Source organism: Leptodactylus fuscus, chromosome 6 (genome assembly GCF_031893055.1).
Source record: "Leptodactylus fuscus isolate aLepFus1 chromosome 6, aLepFus1.hap2, whole genome shotgun sequence".
Classification (NCBI taxonomy): Eukaryota; Metazoa; Chordata; class Amphibia; order Anura; family Leptodactylidae; genus Leptodactylus; species Leptodactylus fuscus.
In genome coordinates this window covers 23,982,714-24,009,898 of record NC_134270.1, presented here as the reverse complement: position 1 = coordinate 24,009,898, position 27,185 = coordinate 23,982,714, and the positions used below count along the sequence as shown (strand labels likewise).

The 27,185-nt window shown below is 49.4% G+C and overlaps 3 protein-coding genes across 5 annotated transcripts in view; 1 reads left to right on the top strand and 2 right to left on the bottom strand.

Annotated features, from left to right (window-relative positions):
• The first annotated feature begins 1,027 nt into the window (after positions 1 to 1,027).
• Positions 1,028 to 26,673, top strand: ARSG (arylsulfatase G). The gene is made up of 13 exons (XM_075279560.1): positions 1,028 to 1,130; positions 2,885 to 2,957; positions 19,884 to 20,146; positions 21,064 to 21,251; positions 21,359 to 21,406; positions 21,480 to 21,594; positions 21,663 to 21,797; positions 22,261 to 22,436; positions 22,506 to 22,586; positions 22,692 to 22,800; positions 24,729 to 24,849; positions 25,219 to 25,309; positions 26,360 to 26,673. The coding sequence occupies exons 3-13, from the start codon at positions 19,923 to 19,925 to the stop codon at positions 26,626 to 26,628; spliced, it is 1,557 nt and encodes a 518-aa protein (XP_075135661.1). The 5' UTR covers positions 1,028 to 1,130; positions 2,885 to 2,957; positions 19,884 to 19,922; the 3' UTR covers positions 26,629 to 26,673.
• Positions 3,423 to 15,653, bottom strand: SLC16A6 (solute carrier family 16 member 6). Of its 3 annotated transcripts, none has more exons than XM_075279559.1 (6): positions 15,585 to 15,653; positions 7,133 to 7,368; positions 6,815 to 6,958; positions 6,574 to 6,702; positions 4,532 to 5,344; positions 3,423 to 4,054 (listed from the first exon to the last, which is right to left on the bottom strand). In XM_075279559.1, the coding sequence occupies exons 2-6, from the start codon at positions 7,356 to 7,358 to the stop codon at positions 3,801 to 3,803; spliced, it is 1,566 nt and encodes a 521-aa protein (XP_075135660.1). In that variant the 5' UTR covers positions 7,359 to 7,368; positions 15,585 to 15,653; the 3' UTR covers positions 3,423 to 3,800. The 3 variants fall into 3 exon arrangements, with proteins under 3 accessions (XP_075135660.1, XP_075135658.1, XP_075135659.1); XM_075279557.1 differs by lacking the exon at positions 15,585 to 15,653 and adding an exon at positions 11,503 to 11,583; XM_075279558.1 differs by lacking the exon at positions 15,585 to 15,653 and adding an exon at positions 11,493 to 11,525.
• WIPI1 (WD repeat domain, phosphoinositide interacting 1) overlaps positions 26,665 to 27,185 on the bottom strand; it is a 32,772-nt gene continuing 32,251 nt past the window's right edge. Inside the window, exon 13 of the mRNA XM_075279562.1 lies at positions 26,665 to 26,874. Coding sequence (XP_075135663.1) covers positions 26,833 to 26,874 — 42 coding nt within the window. The 3' untranslated portion in view covers positions 26,665 to 26,832. The remainder of the gene's footprint in view (positions 26,875 to 27,185) is intronic.

Sequence of the window (27,185 nt, the reverse complement as noted above, 5' to 3'; positions counted from 1 at the left end):
CATGTCCCCCGTCTCTGCCCCAGTGTCATGCTGTTCCACCCCCCTCCCCTTCATTTGCCCCCCAGTTTCATTGGGCCCCCTCCATCTCTGTCCCCAGTTTCATGCCGTTCTCTCCCCACCCCCTTCATCTTCCACAGTGTCATGCCGTTCCCCCCCTCCCCTTCATTTGCCCCCCAGTTTCATGGGCCCCCTTCATTATGTTCCACCTTAATATTTAATACAAAACAAACACTTACACTCACCTTCCATCGTTCCCCCGACGCTCCTCTCTCACTCCAGTCACATACGCGATGCAGGAGCTGTGACCTCAGCTCCTGCTTAGCTCCGGCCTGGCTTGCGTGTGTAAGCGTGATGTGATGACGTCATCGCGCCTACACACGCAAGCCGGGCCGGAGCTTTAAAGTAGGAGCTGATCTCACAGCTCCTGCATTGCGTATGTATTCAGCTCATGGCGGACGGACGCTGATGAGCTGAAATCGTGACAGGCAAGTGCCGGGGGGCCCCCAGAGGCTCTGTGGGCCCCGGCACTTGCCCGACTGCCGAGCTGACCGGGACCATTTTGTTAGGGCCGGCCGCGGGGCCCCGCTAAGCCCCGGGTGGTTGCCCGGCTTGGTGATGCGTTCCTACCCTGTGTGATGTCTCTTGGTGATGCGTTCCCTACTCTGTGTGATGCGTTCCTACTTTACATGATGTATTCCAGTGATGACGCGTTCTTACACCATCTCACATCCCAGTGATGATCTCTCCTGTGCATTGCTGCTTCATTTGATGTCCCCCATGATATACTGTATACACCCCCATGTGATGCTATTGCCTCGTCCTCACTTCTTCCATTCACTTGTGTCCCGCTCATAGATAAAGAGAAACAGCGTTATCCAGTCGTCAGAAGTAAATATAGATTAGTCTGCTCGTCACTGCCCTCAACAAACATGTCGGCTCCAGCTTCGTCATACCCGTCATTCTTAGCATGAGAAGCTCCGGCCGTTACTATAGTAACCACAGGGCCTGTCCGTGGGTGTGTCCGAGATCCGGCTACAGCGGCAGCTGCTGTACATAAAGCCGAGAAGGTAGGGGGAGTGTTCGGCTTTGGCATCCAGGAAACACCGAGGCCTCATTGGTTTTTTTCTCGGGTAAGAGGCTAGCGGCCGGCCGCTATTATAGTGAGGGTCGCATGAACCCGCAGGATAGAAGCCCCCGCCCCTTATTACATGAGCAGGTCGGGGGCCCCAATAACATAATAGAGGGCCAGAGGGTCCCATAACTGTCATATAAAGGGATTCCCATAGACTGGAGCCGCATGAGTGTGTTATCCAGGGGCCCTCATAATACATAAGGCTGGGGGCCCCATGATACATTAGAAGTCTGGGGGCCCCATGAGTGTGATATCCAGGGGCCCTCATAATACATTAGAAGGATGGAGGCCCCATAGCTGTTACGCAGGGTTCCTCATAATAAATAAGGCTGGGGGCCCCATGAGTGTGATATCCAGGGGCCCTCATAATAAATAAGGCTGGGGGCCCCATGAGTGTGATATCCAGGGGCCCTCATACTACATAAGGTTGGGGGCCCCATGAGTGTGATATCCAGGGGCCCTCATACTACATAAGGTTGGGGGCCCCATGAGTGTGATATCCAGGGGCCCTCATACTACATAAGGTTGGGGGCCCCATGAGTGTGATATCCAGGGGCCCTCATACTACATAAGGTTGGGGGCCCCATGAGTGTGATATCCAGGGGCCCTCATACTACATAAGGCTGGAGGCTCTATAAGGGTATGTTCACACAGTAGAATTTGCATTTCACGTGTGAACACTTATGCGCGGCTCACGGGGTGCCCATGCAGTGCACCGACATCCCGCTCCGGATTAGGCCCGAGGAACGGATCTGATCGGTAGGGAGCCTTGAGCCTGCGGCTGAGCCAGCTGTGGAATCCACAGTAAGATAGGGCAGCTCGCTTATTTTTACGGCTACTAGCTAGCGGAGAAAAGAAACAAGTGGCTCTCATTGAACGCAATGGTTTTTGAGGCGGATTCTGCGTCAAAATCCGCTCCAAAAAACTCCGAGTGAACATACCATGGCTGTGATATCCAGGGGCCCTCATAATACAGTAGAAGACTAGAGGCCAGGTAACTGTAATAGCCATAATGAGACCCCCCCCATAATACAATAGAAGGTTAGAGGCCCCGTAATGGTAATAGTGCCAGACCCTCATAATATATTGTAAGGCTGCAGGTCCCCATATCTGTAATAGCCATAACGAGAGACCCTCATAACTATGATGGCCAGGGACTTCCTTTCCCCCATGAGAAGCCTGGAGGCCCTCATAAGTGTGATATCAAGGGAATCCCCTCCCCATAACATGAGATAGCTAGAGCCCTCCATGACTGTGCCTGCCAGGGCTCCCCATGGTAATAGCGGATCAGAGTTGAACAAAACTGCCAGTCAGGTGCCCGACTAGATGTGACTGCTGGGCACCCATTATATAAGAAGACTACCTGACTTCTAATGGCCGGCAGGGACTCCACGTAGAACCAGGGTGGGCACGGAGGATCCTTTCAGATCAGGTTTACATCCATATAACGGTTTGAAAAACAGATGGCCCTCCGTATACATAGATGCCAATGTTAAGAAAAAAAAAAAAAAACCACAGGCAAATGTAATTTTATATATAAATTTTTTTTTCAAGACATACAAACTAGTTTTGCGTCGATCCCCAAAATATTTTATTAACTTTTTTTTTTCCCCCCAGATTGAGGTTTCTGTAGACAGGTGGCCATCTGTTTGCAGCTGTTAAACAGATGTAAAAACGTGATCTGAATAGAGCCTGACAGAAATGTTGTACTGATGATATTTCTCATAATTTTTTTTTTTTTTTTTTTTGCAGAGCCGGCGTCTCCTCATTTGCGCGCCTCATCGCTCTTCGCTCCGTGTCGCCCTCCGGAAGATGGAAGTTAGAGGTTTGGATATTGTTTCTTTTAGGGATCAATTAAAGATAATCCTCCGTCTTGCTCCTACAGCTGAGTGTTTGTTGCATTGTATCAGTGTGAATAACAGTCCTGTACGAGCCAAACACAGCACCACTGTCACAAACCCTCAGCTACGCCAGACTAAGTCAGGCAGGTTTGTCTAGATGTGAACTACACGTAATTTTCCGGTCAGTGTCAGTGAGAAGATGATTAGTGAGAAGGCTGACGGTGTAGAAGTCCGTGACACAGCGGCCTCCAGGCGAGCGGGGTGCAAACACCGCCATGTGTAGCGTTGCCAGAGACAAAGAGGCTTGTGCTGTGATCTTCTCAGGTCATTGTCCATACTACTTGTAGGACTTTGCGAGGTTCTTGCTTTTGCCGCATAGCCGTGACCCCATTAGATACGCAGTCGCCTCCTCTTCTGTTGTGGAATTACGAGCACCCCATAGTAAACTGTTATAGAGCATCCAAAATGGTTTATTTCAAGGCAAATGTCAACAGATGAATCGGCACAGTCTGTTCCTGAGACCACTAGAGGAATTGCCAGACACGAGGCCTACTTGCCCCTACTATACTCATCCCCGACAGCAGCATTGACTAGAATAACTTAATAAATATTTGGTTTGCTTGAACCCGTCGGCCTTGACTTTGCAGATTACCCTGTAGGCGTGGCCCAGTCTCCTGGTATTTGCAGCTATGATAAGACGAGATAGCGTGTTCCCTGCATGCACCTCCCCTGTCATCATCATTCACATTTTGTCCTTACATTCCCTTTATCGACACGTGACTGGATTCAGTGTGCCAGGACCTGAGGGGGTGGGGGGGAAGGAAAGTTTATTGCGCTGGGGGCAACACTGTTCCGTTGAGGCTTTGGCAGCTTTTGTTTAGTACCTCGCCTTTGCTCAAATCCATTTCCAGAAAGTCGTCTGGCATGTCCTGCACTTGTTGGCACAGGACTGGTGGCTTCTTTTTGCAGAATACAGTCCGACATGGCCTCACCAAGGCCAGAAAAAGGGCCCCTAGCCCCATCCCAAGTGCACAAGAGTAGAATGCAGAGCCGTAGTCATGTGTCCAGTCCACCAGCAGTCCTGCAAGGAAGAAAGAAGGCATCATTAGTGATCTGATGGAGCCACAGTTATGGGATAGCATCACCAGAGGAACACTGGGTCCGAAATTAAATCCTGTCCACTGCACTGCATCATCCTAGGTGTGCACTCATCTTAAGAACTTGTGAAGATTGGAGTCTGGACCTTTCCTTATTGGTCTGTGTCTGACTACTGTCACCCCCTCAATCAAGTCACTCATAATAACCAGGGATCCCTTAGTCTATCATGTCAAGTTTCGTACAATTCTGATGGTCAGGCTCGTAGAGATCCAGTAGAATACCAGTTGTCACTCCAATCTGTAGAATTCTTATGTATGGGTTAGAAATATTAGGATTTGTTCTAAGGCTTATGTTTGGTCAGACTGATGACTATAGTATACAAAGCACTACAGCCCGCCCCCCCCCCCCCCCCCCCCCCCCCCCGTTTCCCCTACACCAATATAAAGAACATTGTTTTTACCTGCAAGTGGTGGGCCGGCTAGCCCTGCAATGCTCTGAAAGCACACATAGACTCCCACGCCAGAAGACATCTTCTCAATCCCAACAATATCTTCTTCAGCCAGCAGAGGAAGGTGAGTGCCAGCCACTGTACCCAGCATACAACCAAAGAAGACACTACACACCATGAGCCCCCAGAAGTCGTAAGCAAAAGGGAATGCGATTAAGGCGACGCACAGTATCACGACAAAGACCAGCTCTATGTAAACCTTACGGATTGGCTTCTTATTGAGTAACCAGCCAGCACCAATCCTCCCAAAGACCTCAGCAATGGCCATGGCGGATAGCATGTACGCCGACAGGTCCTTGTCTATGCCTCGGCTTAGGCTGAGGGGGATTATATACAGCGATGGAGCAAAAAACCCGATTGTGGCAAAAAGGCCAAAAAGCGCATAGCATATAAAACTGGAATTTCTTAAGACGGAAAAGTCTAGAAGAGGAGGGGTCTTGTTTTTGGACACTTTTTCCACCAACTCTTGCCCCTCTGTTCCCCCTTGGATTTTTTTGTCTGATTTCACATTTATTGGGATGTTTTTCGGTGAGGTAGATACTACTACTCCAGAGTCAATGGAGTCTAATGATGTGAGCGTCTGCTCATTCTCCAGCATGTAGGCGTTCTCCAGGTTCTCAGACTTTGGTAGTTTCTTATTTTCGTCTTGTGATTTGATAGTTATCGGCCTGAGCAGCGCACCGCACACCACAATGTTGAGCTGCAGAGCCGCGACGATCAGCATAGAGTACCTCCACCCGACCTGGTCGTTTAATGCTGTGATGGCTGAAAAGGAGAGGCAGAAACTTTTGGGTTACCGTATTTTTCGGACTATAAGACGCACTGGACTATAAGACGCACCTAGGTTTTAGAGGAGGAAAATAGGGAAAAAAAATTTTGAAGCAAAAACTGGTAAAATATTTAATATATGGGAGTTGTAGTTTTGCAACAGCTGCAAGGCCACATTGACAGGTGACCCTGCAGCTGTACGGGGACGCATAGAGCGTTTTTTTTGCGGGGCCAGCTGTAATTTTTAGTTATACCATTTTGGGGGATATCTATTGCTTAGATCACCTTGTATTGAAAAAAAACCAGGAGGTGATTTAGAACTTTTATTTATTTCATATTTTTAAAGCTTTTTTTTTTTTTTTTTACTATTTTATTCCCCCCCGGGGGCTTGAACCTGCAGTCACTTGATCGCAAGTCCCATAGACGGCAATACAACTGTATTGCCGTCTATGGGACATTCTGTGTATTAGTATTACGGCTGGTCATAGAGACCAGCCGCAATACTAATATAGCCGTGACAGGCCGGGGAGCCTCATTAGGCTCCCGGCTGTCACCCGAACAGGTCGGCTCCTGCGATATCGCCGCGCAGGAGCCGGCCTGCAACTTTACAGGTACGGGGCCGGTGGGGACTGGCCCCGGGGGAGAAGGGGCCACGGATACTGACCCGGCATCCGCTGTACTAGAGAGGCGGATGCCGGGGAGGGATAGACGCCGGGGCCTGAGACATCGCTACGCTCCTCTGCCATGCATGAAGCCAGCGGCGGGGGGACGGAGGAGCGGAATAGCATCACCCCTGCCGCTGCTGGCTTCATGTAGGGCATAGAAGCGCAGCGATGTCTCAGGCCCCGGCACCTGTAATGGCGTCTATCACTTGCCGGCTTCCGCCTCTCTATTACAGCGGATGCCAGGCGCCACCTTCAGACTATAAGACGCACCCTTCTTTTCCCCCAAAATTTTGGGGGAAAAAAGTGCGTCTTATAGTCCGAAAAATACGGTAGTCATAAGAATAAGGATTAAGTCTGACTATAGTATACATGGAAGAGCGCGTGTTTTGGATACGGCTGGAAGTCTGTCCCACCCCATTGCTCCAGACACACGCATTAAATGGTGGCCAGTCCATTGGTGGATCTAGGTGGCCATCAATGACTCTATGGCACAGATTTGTATACCCATATTGACTACCCAACCAGATGACGTGAAGGGATGAGATAAGGGTTAAACTCTACCTGGTGCAAAGGCAAACATGGCAAAACATTCTCCAGTGGAAGCGATAGCCGTGACCAACGAGCGGCGCTTGTCAAAGTACTGTGACAAAATGGTGACAGTGGGAAGGAAACTAAGACAATATCCAAGACCTGAAACAGAAGACAAAAGACTCCATTTACTAGTGTGCGAGGCCTGACCACAGTCATCAAATCCCCCATAACCTCTAGTGCGTTTACACATCCCCTATAAATCCTCACTTACCAGACACCACGCCGATGCAGATGTACATCTCCACAATGCTGCGTGCAAACGAAGCCGCCATCATGCCCAAACTGATGAGGAAGCCTCCAAGCATGACCACTGGCCGGTGTCCAAAGCGGTTGCTGAGGATCGTCGCGAGGGGAGCTGAAGGAAACAAAGGTGAAGTCCTGACATGTGAGCACAATATGGCACAAAGGTATTGTATGCCAAGGCCTACAAACTAGTCAGTCCAGCTTGAGGTTCCCACAAGAATGCAAGGAGAGGCAATTTCTACAAGCCCTAACCTAAGGATGTGAATGTCTGCTGATGGACACTTACCTGAGAATGTAAGGACAAAGACACAGATGGAGATGATCCATGATATCCGACTGTTGCTTTCTTCAAAGTAGATCTTCAGATCCTTAAAGAAGACCCCAAAAGACTTGATGACCCCATAAGTCAACGCTTCCACAAAGAAAAACGCCACAGCCACAGCCCAGCCCCATCCTCCATCAGGCACTTTTGTGTAGACTTTGGCACCCGCGCATTTCTCCATGTCTCTCATCTTTAACTGCCTAGGGACAGGAAACAGTACAGCAAATGAGGAATAATCCGATAAGTTAGATCTGAGAAAAGTGTGCAACTCTCACCACCAAGCTCTAAACCTAGACTGTAAGCTCTTAGGAGCAGGGTCCTCACTAATGGCCTCCTATACCCTCAGACTGTAAGCTCTTGTGAGTAAGGGTCCTCACTCATGTCCTCCTATAACCTCTTAGAACAGGGGAAGGCAACCTTTGGCACTCCAGTCGATGTAAAACTACAACTCCCAGCATGCATATCTGCTCTACTCTTTTTTTAAACCTCCTATGGAAGTGGATGGAGCATGTTGGGAGTCATAGTAGCACAGCAGCTGGAGGGCCGAAGGTTGCTGACCCCTGTTATCGACTGAAAGCTCTCAGGAGCAGAGTCCTCATGTTCTCTATACAACCTCATAGATTGTAAGCTCTTGTGATCAGGGTCTTTGCTCCTCTTGATACTCTAGTATCTCCTTTTTTTTGTGTCCCCCAATTTGTACAGCGTTGTGGAATAGGTTGGCTTTATATTCTTTGATCAGACAAGCGTGAAGGCTATTGACACTTCATTACAAGGATCCAGTGAGCCGTAACATCCAGGAAGCTTCAGGTTTAAGTCTACTTGGACTTGAGTTAGAGGTGCAGTGAAGACTGGCAATGAGAGAGTAGTGCGAGTGCACAATACAGGTGTCTGCAGCCCTACAGTAACTGTATAACTACTACTACTGTGCTCACTGGTGTGCTATAGTCACTGGTATTAGTCGTACTGGTATCAGCACTGCTATAGGTCCTGGTATTAGTTGTATTAGGCTCAGCACTGCTATAGGTCCTGGTATTACAGTCGTACTAGTATCAGCACTGCTATAGGTCCTGGTATTAGTTGTACTAGTATCAGCTCTGCTATAGGTCCTGGTATTACAGTCGTACTAGTATCAGCACTGCTATAGGTCCTGGTATTAGTTGTATTAGTTGTACTAGTATCAGCACTGCTATAGGTCCTGGTATTACAGTCGTACTAGTATCAGCCCTGCTATAGGTCCTGGTATTAGTTGTACTGGTATCAGCCCTGCTATAGGTCCTGGTATTAGTCGTACTGGTATCAGCACTGCTATAGGTCCTGGTATTAGTCGGACTGGTATCAGCACTGCTATAGGTCCTGTTATTAGTTGTACTAGTATCAGCACTGCTATAGGTCCTGGTATTAGTTGTATTAGTTGTACTAGTATCAGCACTGCTATAGGTCCTGGTATTACAGTCGTACTAGTATCAGCACTGCTATAGGTCCTGGTATTAGTTGTACTGGTATCAGCCCTGCTATAGGTCCTGGTATTAGTTGTACTGGTATCAGCCCTGCTATAGGTCCTGGTATTAGTTGTACTGGTATCAGCCCTGCTATAGGTCCTGGTATTAGTCGGACTGGTATCAGCACTGCTATAGGTCCTGGTATTAGTCGGACTGGTATCAGCACTGCTATAGGTACTGGTATTAGTCGAACTGGTATCAGCACTGCTATAGGTCCTGGTATTAGTCGTACTGGTATCAGCTCTGCTATGGGTCCTGGTACTACAGTTGTATTTGGATCAGCACTGCTATAGGTCCTGGTATTAGTCGTACTGGTATCAGCACTGCTATAGGTCCTGGTATTAGTCGTACTGGTATCAGCACTGCTATAGGTCCTGGTGTTACAGTTGTATTAGGATCAGCACTGCTATAGGTCCTGGTATTAGTTGTACTGGTATCAGCCCTGCTATAGGTCCTGGTATTAGTCGGACTGGTATCAGCACTGCTATAGGTCCTGGTATTAGTCGGACTGGTATCAGCACTGCTATAGGTACTGGTATTAGTCGAACTGGTATCAGCACTGCTATAGGTCCTGGTATTAGTTGTATTAGGCTCAGCACTGCTATAGGTCCTGGTATTACAGTCGTACTAGTATCAGCACTGCTATAGGTCCTGGTATTAGTTGTACTAGTATCAGCTCTGCTATAGGTCCTGGTATTACAGTCGTACTAGTATCAGCACTGCTATAGGTCCTGGTATTAGTTGTATTAGTTGTACTAGTATCAGCACTGCTATAGGTCCTGGTATTACAGTCGTACTAGTATCAGCCCTGCTATAGGTCCTGGTATTAGTTGTACTGGTATCAGCCCTGCTATAGGTCCTGGTATTAGTCGTACTGGTATCAGCACTGCTATAGGTCCTGGTATTAGTCGGACTGGTATCAGCACTGCTATAGGTCCTGTTATTAGTTGTACTAGTATCAGCTCTGCTATAGGTCCTGGTATTACAGTCGTACTAGTATCAGCACTGCTATAGGTCCTGGTATTAGTCGTACTAGTATCAGCTCTGCTATAGGTCCTGGTATTACAGTCGTACTAGTATCAGCACTGCTATAGGTCCTGGTATTAGTTGTACTAGTATCAGCACTGCTATAGGTCCTGGTATTACAGTCGTACTAGTATCAGCACTGCTATAGGTCCTGGTATTAGTTGTACTGGTATCAGCCCTGCTATAGGTCCTGGTATTAGTTGTACTGGTATCAGCCCTGCTATAGGTCCTGGTATTAGTCGGACTGGTATCAGCACTGCTATAGGTCCTGGTATTAGTCGGACTGGTATCAGCACTGCTATAGGTCCTGGTATTAGTCGTACTGGTATCAGCTCTGCTATGGGTCCTGGTACTACAGTTGTATTTGGATCAGCACTGCTATAGGTCCTGGTATTAGTCGTACTGGTATCAGCACTGCTATAGGTCCTGGTATTAGTCGTACTGGTATCAGCACTGCTATAGGTCCTGGTGTTACAGTTGTATTAGGATCAGCACTGCTATAGGTCCTGGTATTAGTTGTATTTGGATCAGCACTGCTATAGGTCCTGGTATTAGTTGTATTTGGATCAGCACTGCTATAGGTCCTGGTATTAGTTGTATTTGGATCAGCACTGCTATAGGTCCTGGTATTAGTTGTATTTGGATCAGCACTGCTATAGGTCCTGGTATTAGTTGTATTTGGATCAGCACTGCTATAGGTCCTGGTATTAGTTGTATTTGGATCAGCACTGCTATAGGTCCTGGTATTAGTCAGACTAGTATCCGCACTGCTATAGGTCCTGGTATTAGTTGTATTTGGATCAGCACTGCTATAGGTCCTGGTATTAGTTGTATTTGGATCAGCACTGCTATAGGTCCTGGTATTAGTTGTATTTGGATCAGCACTGCTATAGGTCCTGGTATTTGTTGTATTTGGATCAGCACTGCTATAGGTCCTGGTATTAGTTGTATTTGGATCAGCACTGCTATAGGTCCTGGTATTAGTCAGACTAGTATCAGCACTGCTATAGGTCCTGGTGTTAGTTGTATTAGGCTCAGCACTGCTATAGGTCCTGGTATTAGTCGTACTGGTATCAACACTGCTATAGGTCCTGGTGTTACACTTGTATTAGGCTCAGCACTGCTATAGGTCCTGGTATCAGCTGTATTAGGCTCAGCACTGCTATAGGTCCTGGTATTAGTCGTACTGGTATCAGCACTGCTATAGGTCCTGGTATTAGTTGTATTTGGATCAGCACTGCTATAGGTCCTGGTATTAGTCAGACTAGTATCCGCACTGCTATAGGTCCTGGTATTAGTTGTATTAGGATCAGCACTGCTATAGGTCCTGGTATTAGTTGTATTAGGATCAGCACTGCTATAGGTCCTGGTATTAATCAGACTAGTATCCGCACTGCTATAGGTCCTGGTATTAGTTGTATTAGGCTCAGCACTGCTATAGGTCCTGGTATTAGTTGTATTAGGCTCAGCACTGCTATAGGTCCTGGTATTAGTCAGACTAGTATCCGCACTGCTATAGGTCCTGGTATTAGTTGTATTAGGCTCAGCACTGCTATGGGTCCTGCTGACCCCACTGTGTAGACATTCTCTATAGGGAATGAATCCCCCCCAGTGTAGATCTGCTCCATAGGAGGTGACCCCATTCTATAGGACTGCTCTCCCATATAGGACCAGAGTCCCCTGATACCATACAGACTGTGTCTCAGCCGGTGCAGACTTCCCTGTCCCTCTATGGGGGTTATATAAGTATCCCCATATCCCTCAGCTGCACCCCGATCCCCCTCCCGGCCCGGCTCTACCTGTACTCACTGTGTCAGGCGCTCAGCGGGGTCATGTGGCTCTCAGGGGCCCCATAGCAGCTTCAGCTCACACGCCACACTCTGACTTTCTATATATACCGGCTTTAGCCGGTCTGGGGCGGGGGCGCGCTTGTGCCGGGGCCGCGCCTTCTGTCATTAACTCCCTCCCTGCCGGCTCTATGTGAACATTAACTCCTGCACTGCTGGAAGGGGCGGGGCTTCTCGGCAGCTCCGAACGGGTTAATTACGTAACGCCAGGAAAGAAATCTATATGCGTCATCTTTGTATCCGCAACTAAAGTGCAAGCTCTTGGGGCAGCGAGACAAGTGTGCAGGCACCTGGCGGCCAGGAGCGGTACTGCAACTGCACCACTTACTGCATCAGCGCCGTAACCTGCTCTGCGGTACAGCTGACAGTCTGCCCCAATACACCCCAAATCCTGACAGTCTGTCCCAATACACCCCATATCTGACAGTCTGCCCCAATACAGCCCATAGCCTGACAGTCTGCCCCAATACAGCCCATAGCCTGACAGTCTGCCCCAATACAGCCCATAGCCTGACAGTCTGCCCCAATACACCCCATATCTGACAGTCTGCCCCAATACACCCCCATATCTGACAGTCTGCCCCAATACACCCCAAATCCTGACACTGTCCCAATACACCCCATATCTGACAGTCTGCCCCAATACACCCCCATATCTGACAGTCTGCCCCAATACACCCCAAATCCTGACACTGTCCCAATACACCCCATATCTGACAGTCTGCCCCAATACACCCCATATCTGACAGTCTGCCCCAATACACCACATATCTGACAGTCTGCCCCAATACAGCCCATAGCCTGCCAGTCTGCCCCAATACAGCCCATAGCCTGACAGTCTGCCCCAATACACCCCATATCTGACAGTCTGCCCCAATACACCCCCATATCTGACAGTCTGCCCCAATACACCCCAAATCTGACAGTCTGCCCCAATACACCCCATATCCTGACAGTCTGCCCCAATACAGCCCATATCCTGACAGTCTGCTCCAATACACCCCATATCTGACAGTCTGCCCCAATACACCCCAAATCTGACAGTCTGCCCCAATACACTCCATATCTGACAGTCTGCCCCAATACAGCCCAAATCTGACAGTCTGCCCCAATACAGCCCAAATCTGACAGTCTGCCCCAATACACCCCAAATCCTGACAGTCTGCCCCAATACACCTCAGATCCTGACAGTCTGCCCCAATACACCCCATATCCTGACAGTCTGCCCCAATACACCCCAAATCCTGACAGTCTGCCCCAATACACCCCATATCTGACAGTCTGCCCCAATACAGCCCAAATCTGACAGTCTGCCCCAATACACCCCAAATCCTGACAGTCTGCCCCAATACACCTCAGATCCTGACAGTCTGCCCCAATACACCCCATATCCTGACAGTCTGCCCCCAATACACCCCATATCTGACAGTCTGCCCCAATACACCCCATATCTGACAGTCTGCCCCAATACACCCCCATATCTGACAGTCTGCCCCCAATACACACCAAATCCTGACAGTCTGCCCCAATACACCTCAGATCCTGACAGTCTGCCCCCAATACACCCCATATCTGACAGTCTGCCCCCAATACACCCCATATCTGACAGTCTGCCCCAATACACCCCATATCTGACAGTCTGCCCCAATACACCCCATATCTGACAGTCTGCCCCAATACACCCCCATATCTGACAGTCTGCCCCCAATACACCCCAAATCCTGACAGTCTGCCCCAATACACCTCAGATCCTGACAGTCTGCTCCAATACACCCCATATCTGACAGTCTGCCCCAATACACCCCAAATCCTGACAGTCTACCCCAATACACCCCAAATCTGACAGTCTGCCCCAATACACCTCAGATCCTGACAGTCTGCCCCCAATACACCCCATATCTGAGTCTGCCCCCAATACACCCCATATCTGAGTCTGCCCCAATACACCCCAAATCCTGACAGTCTGCCCCAATACACCCCAAATCCTGACAGTCTGCCCCAATACACCCCAAATCCTGACAGTCTGCCCCAATACACCTCAGATCCTGACAGTCTGCCCCCAATACACCCCATATCTGACAGTCTGCCCCAATACACCCCATATCTGACAGTCTGCCCCAATACACACCATATCTGACAGTCTGCCCCAATACACCCCCATATGACAGTCTGCCCCCAATACACCCCAAATCCTGACAGTCTGCCCCAATACACCTCAGATCCTGACAGTCTGCCCCCAATACACCCCATATCTGACAGTCTGCCCCAATACACCCCATATCTGACAGTCTGCCCCAATACACCCCATATCTGACAGTCTGCCCCAATACACCCCAAATCTGACAGTCTGCCCCAATACACCCCATATCTGACAGTCTGCCCCAATACACCCCATATCTGACAGTCTGCCCCAATACACCCCATATCTGACAGTCTGCCCCAATACACCTCAGATCCTGACAGTCTGCCCCAATACACCCCATATCTGACAGTCTGCCCCAATACACCCCATATCTGACAGTCTGCCCCAATACACCCCATATCTGACAGTCTGCCCCAATACACCTCAGATCCTGACAGTCTGCCCCAATACACCCCATATCTGACAGTCTGCCCCAATACACCCCCATATCTGACAGTCTGCCCCAATACACCCCATATCCTGACAGTCTGCCCCAATACAGCCCAAATCTGACAGTCTGCCCCAATACACCCCATATCTGACAGTCTGCCCCAATACACCTCAGATCCTGACAGTCTGCCCCAATACACCCCATATCTGACAGTCTGCCCCCAATACACCCCATATCTGACAGTCTGCCCCAATACACCCCATATCTGACAGTCTGCCCCAATACACCCCCATATCTGACAGTCTGCCCCAATACACCCCAAATCCTGACAGTCTGCCCCAATACACCTCAGATCCTGACAGTCTGCCCCAATACACCCCATATCTGACAGTCTGCCCCAATACACCCCATATCTGACAGTCTGCCCCAATACACCCCATATCTGACAGTCTGCCCCAATACACCCCCATATCTGACAGTCTGCCCCCAATACACCCCAAATCCTGACAGTCTGTCCCAATACACCCCATATCCTGACAGTCTGCCCCCAATACACTCCATAACATGACAGTCTGCCCCCAGTAAACCCCATATCCTGACAGTGTATACTCAGTACACCCTATAACATGACAGTATATACTCAGTACACCCTATAACATGACAGGTTATACCCAGTACCTGACAATATGCCCCTGGACCATCCCTCACAATGGTAGCCTACACCCCTGCTGTAGCCCAATGTGTTTTATTTGTTACTTCGTATGATGTGTATGAGGGGGCGGGAGATGGTGCGGTGCCGCTGCGGCATTGGTGTGTACACTGTCCATGTCTGTGACACCTGTCACTTCCGGTGCAGCTTCCCGGCCCGCACGTGTTGTGTCCGCGGGCGCGCGCATGGAGCTGCACAGTCCGGGCAGAACAGGTTTGTGCCGGTTGTAGGGAGGGGAAGGATAGCGGCGGCAGCGAGTCAGACCTCACCAATAGGGGGCGCTGCTGAGCGGGAGACGTCACAACCCCCTCACCCGGGGCCCGCCCGCCGAGTGTCCTCTACATACCTGCGCACCCCATCTCCATACTGACCGGCTCACACCTATCCCGTCACCATACTGGCCTGTATAGTGACCCCCAATTACCTGTGTATTCATCCTATAATGCTCCATCACTGGTGGTCCCCCTCACCATAGTGTTACATGCCTGTGGACCCCCTCCCCATAGTGTTACATGCCTGTGGACCCCCTCCCCATAGTGTTACATGCCTGTGGACCCCCTCCCCATAGTGTTACATGCCTGTGGACCCCCTCCCCATAGTGTTACATGCCTGTGGACCCCCTCCCCATAGTGTTACATGCCTGTGGACCCCCTCCCCATAGTGTTCCCCACTTATCTGTGTACCCCCTCCCCATAGTGTTCCCCACTTACCTGTGTACCCCCCTCCCCATAATGTTACTCACACACCTGTTTGCCCCCTCACCTGAAGACGATTCGTTATGCCCCACTGTTGGGTGTGACCACTCCTCTCCGCTGCCAGCTGGTGCCGAGGTTGGAGCTTACGTCTGATCACTTTGCGCACCCTGTTTCCATCATGTGTGTGCTCTGCTGTCTGTGGCCTTTAGAATATTATTGGCCTCCTGGAATTGTGATGCCTGAAGATACAGGACGGCCCTGACATGTCCTGCTGGCTGAGTTATCGCTGTTCTGGGAATGTGAGGGCACCAGGGCTGTGAGCGCTGCTGGCACCGTGCCCTATGCCTAGTGTTCATCAGATCGCACTATTGGGGTCACAAGAAATAAATTTAGTGAAAAGAACTTCACTTATCACAATGCGCAGGGCATATTGCCCTTTTATTCTGCCCAGCCTGCCATGTGTGCTGCCCTCTGCTACCGCCTGCCCTGCCATGTGTGCTTCCCAGCCTGCCTTGTGTGCTGTTATCCTGTAAGTACACACTTTGATTTCTTGAGCCACAAGCCCTCCAGCTTCATTCATCATGTTTCCATGATGTGGCACCTTGCCTTGTGTGCTCATGTAGAACTGACTCTTTCTGACCCTTGCCCTGTAATGTGTGCCCTCGGGCATTCTGGTGTGTCCTGCACAGGAGGTGACTTGTGATATATGGGGCCATAAAAGAACAGGCTCAAATACATAATGAGCATGGAGCAATCTATAACAGCTTTCACTATATGGGGGGGGAGAGAAGACCCCACAGACCCTAAGAGCTTACACTCTACAGGAAGAGCGAGGACCCCACTGACCATCAGAGCTTATACGCTAGAGGACATGCCTCTCACCAGAAGACCTTTCCTATAGAGTGTTAGTTCTGATGATTTCCCTCTCCGTCCTTTCTCCTGTACACTCTGATGTTCAGCTGCTCTCTATATACCTTTATATCTTTCTTGTAGAGTGTAGGCTCTTAAAGAGGACCTTTCACCATATCCAGGCACATGCAGTGTTATATACTGCCAGAAAGCTGACAGTGCGCTGAATTCAGCACACTGTCGGCTTTCCCGATCTGTGCCCGGTGTGAAGAGCTTACGGTCCGGTACCGTAGCTCTTCTATGGTCAGAAGGGCGTTTCTGACCATTAGCCAGGAACGTCCTTCTGCCTCACGGCGCCAATCGCGCTGTACTGTGGAGCGGGGAGGAACGCCCCCTCCCTCCCTGATAATGCTCGTCTATGGACAAGCTGTGTGAGCAGAGGGAGGGGGCGTTCCTCCCCGCTCCACAGTACAGCGCGATTGGCGCCGCGAGGCAGAAGGACGTTCCTGGTTAATGGTCAGAAACGCCCTTCTGACCATAGAAGAGCTACGGTGCCGGGCTGTAAGCTCTTCACACCGGGCACAGATCGGGAAAGCCGACAGTGTGCTGAATTCAGCGCACTGTCAGCTTTCTGGCAGTATATAACACTGCCTGTGCCCGGATATGGTGAAAGGTCCTCTTTAACTCCGATGGTCAGGGTATCCTGCCTCTCTCCTGTAGAATATAAGCTCTGATGGTCAGGGGAGGTCCCGGCTCTTATGGTGAGGCAGGGTCCTCCCTCCTGTAGAGTGTAAGCTCTGATGGTTGGGGGGGTCTTCTATCCTGTAGAGAATAAGCTTTTATGGTCGGCAGGGTCCTCTCTCCTGTAGAGTGTAAGCTCTGATGGTCGGAGACCCTCCTTCTCTCTCCTATAGAGTGTAAGCTCTGATGGTCGGAGGCCCTCCTCTCTCCTGTAGAGTGTAAGCTCTCATAGTTGGAGGCCCTCCTCTCTCCTGTAGAGTATATGTTCCGATGGTCAGTGGAGTTATCTCTTGCTCTCTCCTGTAGAGTATAAGCTCTTCTGGTCAGCAGGGGTTCTTGCTCTCGTCCTCTTTCTGTTGCATTTGTTTCCCCAGATTTTTGATAATTTCCACCAGTTTCCTAGAATAAACCATGCATGAAGTCTACACCATCTAAGAGCTATTTCAGTGCAGGAGCACCTACTGTGTGAGGAGGTTCTGCGCCTCTCGCATCCTTGGCCGGCACAGGAGACAATAAGACCAGTCTAAACAAATCTCCCCCAGTGATTTTCTAATTTACACAGTAGCTGGAAGAGAAGGCCGAAAGGTGACAAATATCCAAAATATGTAAGAGGCATGGCTTCCTTCTAAGGGATTCTGATCCTACAAACCAGGAATCTTACCTTGGAGGGCAAACACTCTGAAAAGGTTTTGCTCCTCGACAGATAACCAGGAACATGCCAGAAGCGAATTCCCTCGGACTCTTCCTTTCATAGTAAACATAGATTAGATGTTGAGTTGTCAGACGATTGTCAATGTCAAGGAATCAAAGTCATCGTATACATGAGGTCTTTATGGGGTCACCTACCTGCTATACCGTGTTGGCCAAAAGTATTGGCACCCCTGCAATTCTGTCAGATAATACTCTTGTTCTTCCAGAAAATGATTGCAAGCACAAATTCTTTGGTATTATTATCTTCATTTAATTTGTCTTCAATGGAAAACCACAAAAAGAATTGTCAAAAAGCCAAATTGGATGTAATTCCACACCAAACATAAAAAATGGGGTGGGCAAAAGTATTGGCACTGTTTGATAAATCATGTGATGCTTCTTTAATTTGTGTAATTAACAGCACCTGTTACTTACCTGAGGCACCTAACAGGTGGTGGCAATAACTAAATCACACTTGCAGCCAGTTGAAATGGATTAAAGTTGACTCAACCTCTGTCCTGTGTCCTTGTGTGTACCACACTGAGCATGGAGAAAAGAAAGAAGACCAAAGAACTGTCTGAGGACTTGAGAAGCAAAATTGTGAGGAAGCATGAGCAATCTCAAGGCTACAAGTCCATCTCCAAAGACCTGAATGTTCCTGTGTCTACCGTGCGCAGTGTCATCAAGAAGTGTAAAGCCCATGGCACTGTGGCTAACCTCCCTAGATGTGGACAGAAAAGAAAAATTGACGAGAGATTTCAACGCAAGATTGTGCGGATGGTGGATAAAGAACCTCGACTAACATCCAAACAAGTTCCATCTGCCCTGCAGTCCGAGGGTACAACAGTGTCACCCCGTACTATCCAGTGTCAGCGTCTGAATGAGAAGGGACTGTATGGTAGGAGACCCAGGAAGACCCCACTTCTTACCCAGAGACATAAGCCAGGCTGGAGTTTGCCAAAACTTACCTGAGAAAGCCAAAAACGTTTTGGAAGAATGTTCTCTGGTCAGATGAGACAAAAGTAGGAAAAGGCATCAACATAGAGTTTACAGGAAAAAAAGAGGCCTTCAAAGAAAAGAACACGGTCCCTACAGTCAGACATGGCGGAGGGTCCCTGATGTTTTGGGGTTGCTTTGCTGCCTCTGGCACTGGACTGCTTGACCGTGTGCATGGCATTATGAAGTCTGAAGACGACCAACACATTGTGCAGCATAATGTAGGGCCCAGTGTGAGAAAGCTGGGTCTCCCTCAGAGGTCAGGGGTCTTCCAGCAGGACAATGACCCAAAACACACTTCAGGTCAGCACTAGAAAATGGTGGTGAGAGAAAGCGCTGGAGACTTGTAAAGTGGCAGCAATGAGTCCAGCCCTGAATCCCATAGAACACCTGTGGGGGAGGAGAGATCTCTTGGTGGCAGTTTGGAGAAGGCCCCCTTCACATCTCAGGGGGGACCTGGAGCAGTTTGCCAAAGAAGAATGGTCTAAGATTCCAGCAGAGCCTTGTAAGAAACTCATTGCTGGTTACCTGAAGCGGTTGTGCGCAGTTATTGTGTCTAAAGGTTGTGCTACCAAGTATTAGGCTGAGGGGGCCAATACTTCTGTCCGGCCCATTTTTGGAGTTTTGTGTAAAATGATCAATGATTTGACTTTTTTTTCATTCTCTTTTGTGTTTTTTCATTGCAAGCAAAATAAATGAAGATATTAACAAAGAGTTTGTGCTTGCAATCATTTTCTGGAAGACACTGAGTATTATCTGACAGAATTGCAGGGGGGCCAATACTTTTGGCCAACACTGTATGTGATATAGGGCAGTCCAGTCTGACTGAATGACCACAGATTCAAAGGGATCCGGGCGATTTTTCAAATTTTTTTAAAATAACCTGTGATTCCTGACCATTATTAAGGTCTCTGCTTTACTGTGAAATACTCGGTGACAATCCCTGTGGTGTAAGTACTATTGCTCTCCAAATGTCACCTGTATCCCGCGCACGTTTGTCCTGCTTTTGTCTGTACGTGACCCATTTTCTTTGTGTGACTGTTCTCTGCAGCATCGTGACATCCTCTTTTTTTTTTTTTTTTTTTTGCAGACATTGAAGTCATGTGGATGAAGACCTGATGGTGTCATCATGGCCTTGACATCCTCTTACTTCCGTTTGGTTCTGGCTTCAGTTTGTGCCAGTTTTGTCTGGTTCTCAGAATCCTGCTCTTGCCATGAACAGAACAATTACAAGCAACCCAACTTTATTGTTATTCTAGCAGATGACATAGGATGGGGAGATCTGGGGGCAAATATGGCTGCTGAGCAGTCACATACTCCCCACCTGGACAAGCTGGCCTCTGAAGGATTGAGGTGAATTTCAGAGTTGTTTTGTTCTGATAGAATCGTCCTGAGCCTGTAGATTATGGCCAAGAGAGAGCAAGGTTCAAGGGGAGAGCGGGGGCTAGGGCTAGCATACAGCAGCTTCTGGGGCCAGAGTAGATTCATGTCGGGAACAGAACAGGTGTAGGAATAGATTAAGGTTTGTCCAGGGGAGTATAGCAGGGTACGGGGGCATGAGAGGTCTGCAGTAGATAAGAGTCCAGGGGCTGGAGTGAGGTTTGGAGCAGAGCAGGGTCCAGGGGCTGGAGTGAGGTTTGGAGCAGAGCAGGGTCCAGGGGCTGGAGTGAGGTTTGAAGCAGAGCAGGGTCCAGGGGCTGGAGTGAGGTTTGGTGTTGAGCAGGGTCCAGGGGCTGGAGTGAGGTCTGCAGTAGAGCAGGGTCCAGGGGCTGGAGTGAGGTTTGGAGTAGAGCAGGGTCCAGGGGCTGGAGTGAGGTTTGGAGTTGAGCAGGGTCCAGGGGCTGGAGTGAGGTTTGGGGTAGAGCAGGGTCCAGGGGCTGGAGTGAGGTCTGCAGTAGAGCAGGGTCCAGGGGCTGGAGTCAGGTTTGGTGTTGAGCAGGGTCCACGGGCTGGAGTGAGGTTTGGGGTAGAGCCTGGTCCAGGGGCAGGAGTGAGGTCTGCAGTAGAGCAGGGTCCAGGGGCTGGAGTGAGGTTTTTGAGTATATTGGGCCTCTGCACTGTGGTTGCCTCCTTTATAAACCCTTGAGCCTGACATCTGTCCTGCTGCCTGGTCATACACTGTAGTCAGCTGACATCAGAGTCCCTGGTCCTGTGCTGGGGGCAACCACATTCAGTTTTCCATCCATGCTTATTTCATGCTTGTCAGTGACTGAAGATTTGTAACCTTCTGCCGTCCTATTTCTTCCATTCCTCTTTATTGTGTCTTGTAGACTCGTTGATTTCCATTCTGCAGCTTCTACTTGTTCGCCATCCAGAGCGTCGCTGCTGACTGGAAGACTTGGGATCCGTAACGGGGTCACACACAACTTTGCGGCCACTTCAGTGGGGGGCCTCCCCACCAATGAGACTACTCTGGCTGAGGTTTTAAAGCAGTGTGGCTACATGACTGGCCTTATAGGTACTTGTGATCAATAGTGGTGGTTTGGGGGAGGGGGGGTGTCATCTCCCCTTCCCTATTTTTAAGCCACATTGCCTGCTATGACCGATCCCATTTTTTATTCCCAGGAAAGTGGCATCTGGGTCATTATGGCCGGTTTCATCCCAGTCAGCGCGGTGAGTGTGCCCGGCCGTGAATCTCTCCATAGGACAGACAATGAGACTTACTTTACTGTCTCTCGCTTTTTAGGTTTTGATTACTACTATGGCATTCCATATAGTAATGACATGGGCTGTACGGACTGCCCTGGATACAACCTCCCACCATGTGCACCATGCCCCCAACATCCCGGCACCCCCCCCAGGTAATGCCGACCTCATGACATGGGTTCTGTCAGCAGTGTTTTATGACTCTGTGTATTACTGTCTCTAGGCCAGCTGGAGGATGCCATACAGAGCTGGCACTACCCCTTATGGAGAACTCGACTATCCTGGAGCAGCCGGTCAACCTAACCAGCCTGTCTGCGCGATATTCCCAGCAGGCGGCGGCTTTCATCAGGAATGCCAGGTTAGTAATCTTGGCCTGTCTGTGTAATAGTGAGTGGCGCCGTGAGATGTGGACTGTGGGTGACTGGCCCGTCACAGCCAATGCCACTGGAATTTGTGGTAATAGGATAGGACTGTGCCGTGTTTGTGACCGCTGCGGTCAGGTGATGTTTGTGCACATCAGATATCAGGTTGTGTCATCTCATTGTCCAAAGTACATAACACGCCTGATGTGACTACTCCATGGTGGTGAGTGCACATTTGCTGCCTGACTTAGCAGCAGATGGGTGTCCCTGCATGTTGTGTCTTCAGTACTCTCATCACATCTGCCAGTGTAAAGACGTCTAGTTGGTTGCTGAGCTTTGCATTGACACTAAGACCAGGTGGTGGCCTCTCCCCAGAGGTGATAGGCCCAATATACTGTGCAATGACAATGGTGAATGAAGAAGCTACAGTGTGACATGCCGCCGGTGTCTGTGCTGCAGGTATCGGGGACAGCCGTTCTTCCTCTATGTGGCTCTGGCACATATGCACGTGCCACTATCACCTGCCCGTGTGTACCCTGAACATGGACCCTATGAGGAGAGCCTACGGGAGATGGACCAGCTAGTGGGTGGTATTAGGGCCTACACTGATAGTAACACCCTCATCTGGTTCACAGGTACGTTCACAATATCACATTTGTCCTGTGTCCTCTGCCTCCTGACTCCATGAGCTTGTGTTGCTGTAGGTGACAACGGACCGTGGGCTCAGAAATGCCATCTTGCAGGAAGCACGGGACCTTTTTCAGGACAGTGGCAGACAATGCAAGGTATTATTGATTCTGGCACGGACCGGTATTACTGCCAGGTCTTTGTAACCTCACAGAGTGCTTGTTGTGCTTGACAATGTACAATGACGCATTCATATTGTCTAGGTGGCAGCTCAGCAAAGCAAACAACATGGGAGGGCGGTCACCGGGTGCCTACAGTGGTCTATTGGCCTGGCCAGATTGCACCAAACAGCACCAGCTCTGCATTATTGAGGTAGGTGCTGAAGCCATGGCTGGCACGTGACTAGGTTAGTGGAAGATACAGCAGAAGTGCCAACATGTCAGAGCCTGTACCCCATACTACTAGTATAATTACATTCACATACAAATAATATACCCTGCTTACTGACGTTTTCCAGAAAACAAAAATATACAGATTAAAAGGAAGTGAAAGTGACCAAAATGACGACGAGAAATGAGACTAAGATGTCAGGCTTGTCTCTGGGGCAGACCTATTATATGCTGTTGTGGGGTTGTCCTTACCGAGGGCAGCATTTGGCGTCGTCCTTGTTGTTCCACGAAAGAAGTCACAGCCCCCAAGGTCAGAATTCTGCCCGCCAGTGGATTGGTAGCGGTGCCTGGGCGGTATATTGCATCTAATGATCTTTGTGACCTGGATGATGAACTTTTCTCCAGTTGAGTAGAATTCATTCCGCCCCCTCCCCCCCTGTGTGTTATTGTATTTCATGACCTGAAATGGAGAGCACATTGATAAGAAATGGTTGGGGAGGGGGTGACATCCTCCTAATCCTATGTATGGGCGCTGATGTCTGCTGCATGTATGAAACGTATCGGCTGCTTTTTATGAATTCCTTTGTAATTCCTTCTGGTTTCCAACCCTTGTGCTCAGCGAGTTGTCTGTGACGCTGAGATGTGTTGCCACAGACAAAATGTGTGGTGCTAGAAACGAAATGTATTGTGCTGTTGTATGTAATGCTGGAGATGTAGAAGACACAAAGTAATGGAGAACGAGATTACTGCCCTATTGTCTGTGACACCAGGGGCCAGACATGTTGTGCATTTGATGCTGGAAAGGAGATCCGTGGCACTGTTGTATGTGGTCTTGTTATATGTAGTGCTGGAGAAGAGACACGTGGTGCTGTTGTATGTGACACCTGAGGTGAGACACGTGATGCTGTTGTATGTAATGCTGGAGTAGAGACTTGTTGCCGTTGCATGTCATGCCGGAGATGAGACACATGGTGCTGTTACATGTATTGCCGGAGATGAGACACGTGGTGCTGTTGTATGCAATGCTGGAGATGAGACACGTGGTGCTGTTGTTGTATGTAATGCTGGAGTAGAGACTTGTTGCCGTTGCATGTCATGCTGGAGAAGAGACACGTGGTGCTGTTGTTTTTCACCAGAGGTGAGACTTGTGGTCCTGTTATATGTAATGCTGGAGTAGAGACACGTGGTGCAGTTGTATGCAATGCTGGAGATGACACGTGGTGCTGTTGTATGTGACACCAGAGGTGAGACTTGTGGTCCTGTTATATGTAATGCTGGAGTAGAGACACGTGGTGCAGTTGTATGCAATGCTGGAGATGACACGTGGTGCTGTTGTATGTGACACCAGAGGTGAGACTTGTGGTCCTGTTATATGTAATGCTGGAGTAGAGACACGTGGTGCAGTTGTATGCAATGCTGGAGATGACACGTGGTGCTGTTGTATGTGACACCAGAGGTGAGACTTGTGGTCCTGTTATATGTAATGCTGGAGATGACACGTGGTGCTATGTGAAGCCAGGGATAAGTCAGACGCTGCTGTTGTAGGCCTTGCTGGAGTAGAGCCACGTTGCCTGTCATGCTGGAGATGAGACTTGTGGTCCTGTTATATGTCATGCTGGCGTAGAGCCACATTGCTGTTGCATGTCACGCTGGAGAAGAGACGCCGCGGAGCTATTGTATGTGACATCAGAGCAGAAACGTATTGTGCTGTTGTATGACACGTGTGGTAGGCACAGAGGTCTCGGCGTTTTCTTTGGCTGCCTCTCTGCTTTGTCTTGATGCTTTTGTATTGTCCATTCTCCAGCGTCAGCCAAAAGAAGCCCTGGATAGACACCAGGCCGGGGCAGGGACTGGAGCGAAGGATAATTCATGGATTTCATTGACTTTTCTGATCCCTCTCCTCCCTCACAGCACTCTGGACATTTTCCCCACATTAGTGACACTGGCACATGGCACACTACCTGCCAATAGGCGGTTTGATGGAAAAGATGTGTCTGAGATCCTACGCGGGGGCCAACAGGACACAAGGAGGGTGAGTGCGGCCACATGTGCTACTGACCTCAGAGATCTGCTTATATCCTGCCAGCGAGAACAGCCCATGTCTCATGGAAAATACTTCAAAGACGACGTGTGTTCCAGCTGATTCCCATGTTTTGCTGCTTTTTAGGTACAAGACATTACACATCCTTGGCTCCGGCCTCTTCCCACTTCCTTTTGGTCAGCATGTTGTCTCCAGATGTCCCAAATCTCTCTCCTTTGTAGTGGCTGATGGGAGTGTAAGCTCTCCCGATGCTGAATGTATGACCACAGATATGGGATCCCACTAGGCCTCCATTTTTTGTATGCTTTGGGATCTGGAGACTATCATATTACAGAATTAAATCTTCTTCTTCCTCCTTAGATCTTGTATCACCCCAACAGTGGAGCTGGTGGAAGGATCGGGAACATAGAAGCTTTAAGATTGGGGCGCTACAAGGCCTTCTACACCACAGGTAGCAGACTCACCTGGGCAGGAGCACAAGGAAAAATCCAAGTGTGTGTGTGTGTGTGTGGGTTGGTTCACATCTACTTTTGTATTCCGTCCGGGGAAGAGTCTGCATGGAGACCCCCCTGAACGGAATACAAATGCAATTACAAGCGCTGTGCTGCAAAAGCACACGGACCCCATAGACTATAATGGGGTCCGTGTGCTTGCCGTGCGCTGCTTGCACTAATCATACGGACAGGAAAGTAGTTTGGGAACTACTTTCTTGTCCCCCACGATCCCTGTGGACATCTGCTGGTAAGCACACGGACCCCATTATAGTGTATGAGGTCGGTGCACTTTTATAGCACAGCGCTTTGCACTTGCGTTAGGTATTCCGTTCGGGGGAGGGGGGTCCCCATGCGGATTCCCCCGGACGGAATCCAAACGCTGATGTGAACAGGGCTTTAGAGAAAGAAGCTACATAGGGGGACACCTGGTCCCTGAATTCCATGCCCACAAATTCAGGAAAATGTGTGTTACATGTCGTTAGAAGCCCTGGTAAGGGCCAGCTGACAATAACAATCCCCTTAGCCCCCAACGCACACACTGTGGGTCTGAGTTTGCAGCAGACTGCCGTCAGGTGACATCCGAGTGCATTACGTTATGCATTGAGGTCTATGCGGGCTTCCAATCCATTCCGATGACATGGAAGATTATAGAGCCGTACCTATTCTGCTCCGTGTCCATTGAAACGTAATGGATTGGAAGGCTAAATAGAGGTACATAGACGACATTCAGATGTCACTACGAGTGTCATCCAAGTGCGTACTGCTGCAAACTCGGCCCCACGTAGGAAACGCACTTGGTTGTGTGCATGGGGTCTTAACTAGTGTCTATAGTGTTATAGAGTTTCCCTGTGGACTCCTTTTTCTGCAGGCTACATTCCCATATTCCGTGTCCCCTCTTCTACAGGCTACTCCCCTATACTAACCCCCCCCCCCTTCCATAGTAACCCTCCCCTCCAGCATCTTCTGTTTAGTAAAATCTCCTTTGGTTCCTGCTTATTCTTTGCTAGGTGGCGCTTTAGCGTGTGATGGCAGTATAGGACTTCCCCAAAGCCATGATCCACCTCTGGTGTTCGACCTTTATTCTGACCCTCAGGAGGGGGCGCCGCTGTCCCAGGAAAGCGAGGAGTATATTCTGCTCCTTCCTCTCATCTTCAAGACAATGGCTATTCTTCATGATAGCATCCGCACAGACAACATTTCGTCGGCTGACTACTCCCAAGATCCTTCAGTCGTACCCTGCTGTAACCCGCAGCACGCCGCCTGCCGCTGTCAGTAGCTGGGCCGCGATTAACTCTTTGCAATCAGCACGACATTTCTTGTTTGCAGATTTTAATGACTTGATACTTATGTAAAATGTTAAAATACAGAATTAATTGTTAAAAGGTGGCGGCGGTGACCTATCCCACACCCCTGGCCTGTAACCTCACCCATCTTTTATTCTTACTCCATCGTGTGTGCGCTTCTGCATTTTGGCGTCTGGTCACGGCCAATCGTCTCTCTGACCTCCACGGCACAAACTTATCTACCAAAATCAAAACAGAAGTGCCTTATTCTCCAGTGTGCAGGGGGTGTTATCAACATGCAAAGACCCCCGCCGCGCTAAAACATGGCCGCCAGGAGGTTACACTGGAGAGTAAAGTGCACCCCTAGATCTATTTTATTATAACCTAGGGGTTCAGTGGGTGGGAGGGACCAAGTGCTAAAATACACCCCCGCCCCCCTCCCAAAATAAAATCCTGTAATATTATAACTTGTCAGCTACAACAAGATGTTACTAATTCCCCTCCCCCCGCTATAATATGGCTAATACAAGTCATCTGGTACAGGGTACAG

What these genes read in the sequence shown, in the direction of transcription:
- SLC16A6 (XM_075279559.1), bottom strand. Translation starts at nt 7,358, where the DNA reads ATGAGAGACATGGAGAAATGCGCGGGTGCCAAAGTCTACACAAAAGTG. An exon ending in CTTTGTCCTTACATTCTCAG is followed by an intron (nt 6,959 to 7,132) that starts GTAAGTGTCCAT and finishes TGTTTCCTTCAG; the next exon opens with CTCCCCTCGCGACGATCCTC. An exon ending in CTGCATCGGCGTGGTGTCTG is followed by an intron (nt 6,703 to 6,814) that starts GTAAGTGAGGAT and finishes CTTCTGTTTCAG; the next exon opens with GTCTTGGATATTGTCTTAGT.
- ARSG (XM_075279560.1), top strand. Translation starts at nt 19,923, where the DNA reads ATGGCCTTGACATCCTCTTACTTCCGTTTGGTTCTGGCTTCAGTTTGT. An exon ending in GTTTCATCCCAGTCAGCGCG is followed by an intron (nt 21,407 to 21,479) that starts GTGAGTGTGCCC and finishes CTCGCTTTTTAG; the next exon opens with GTTTTGATTACTACTATGGC. An exon ending in CACCCTCATCTGGTTCACAG is followed by an intron (nt 22,437 to 22,505) that starts GTACGTTCACAA and finishes GTGTTGCTGTAG; the next exon opens with GTGACAACGGACCGTGGGCT.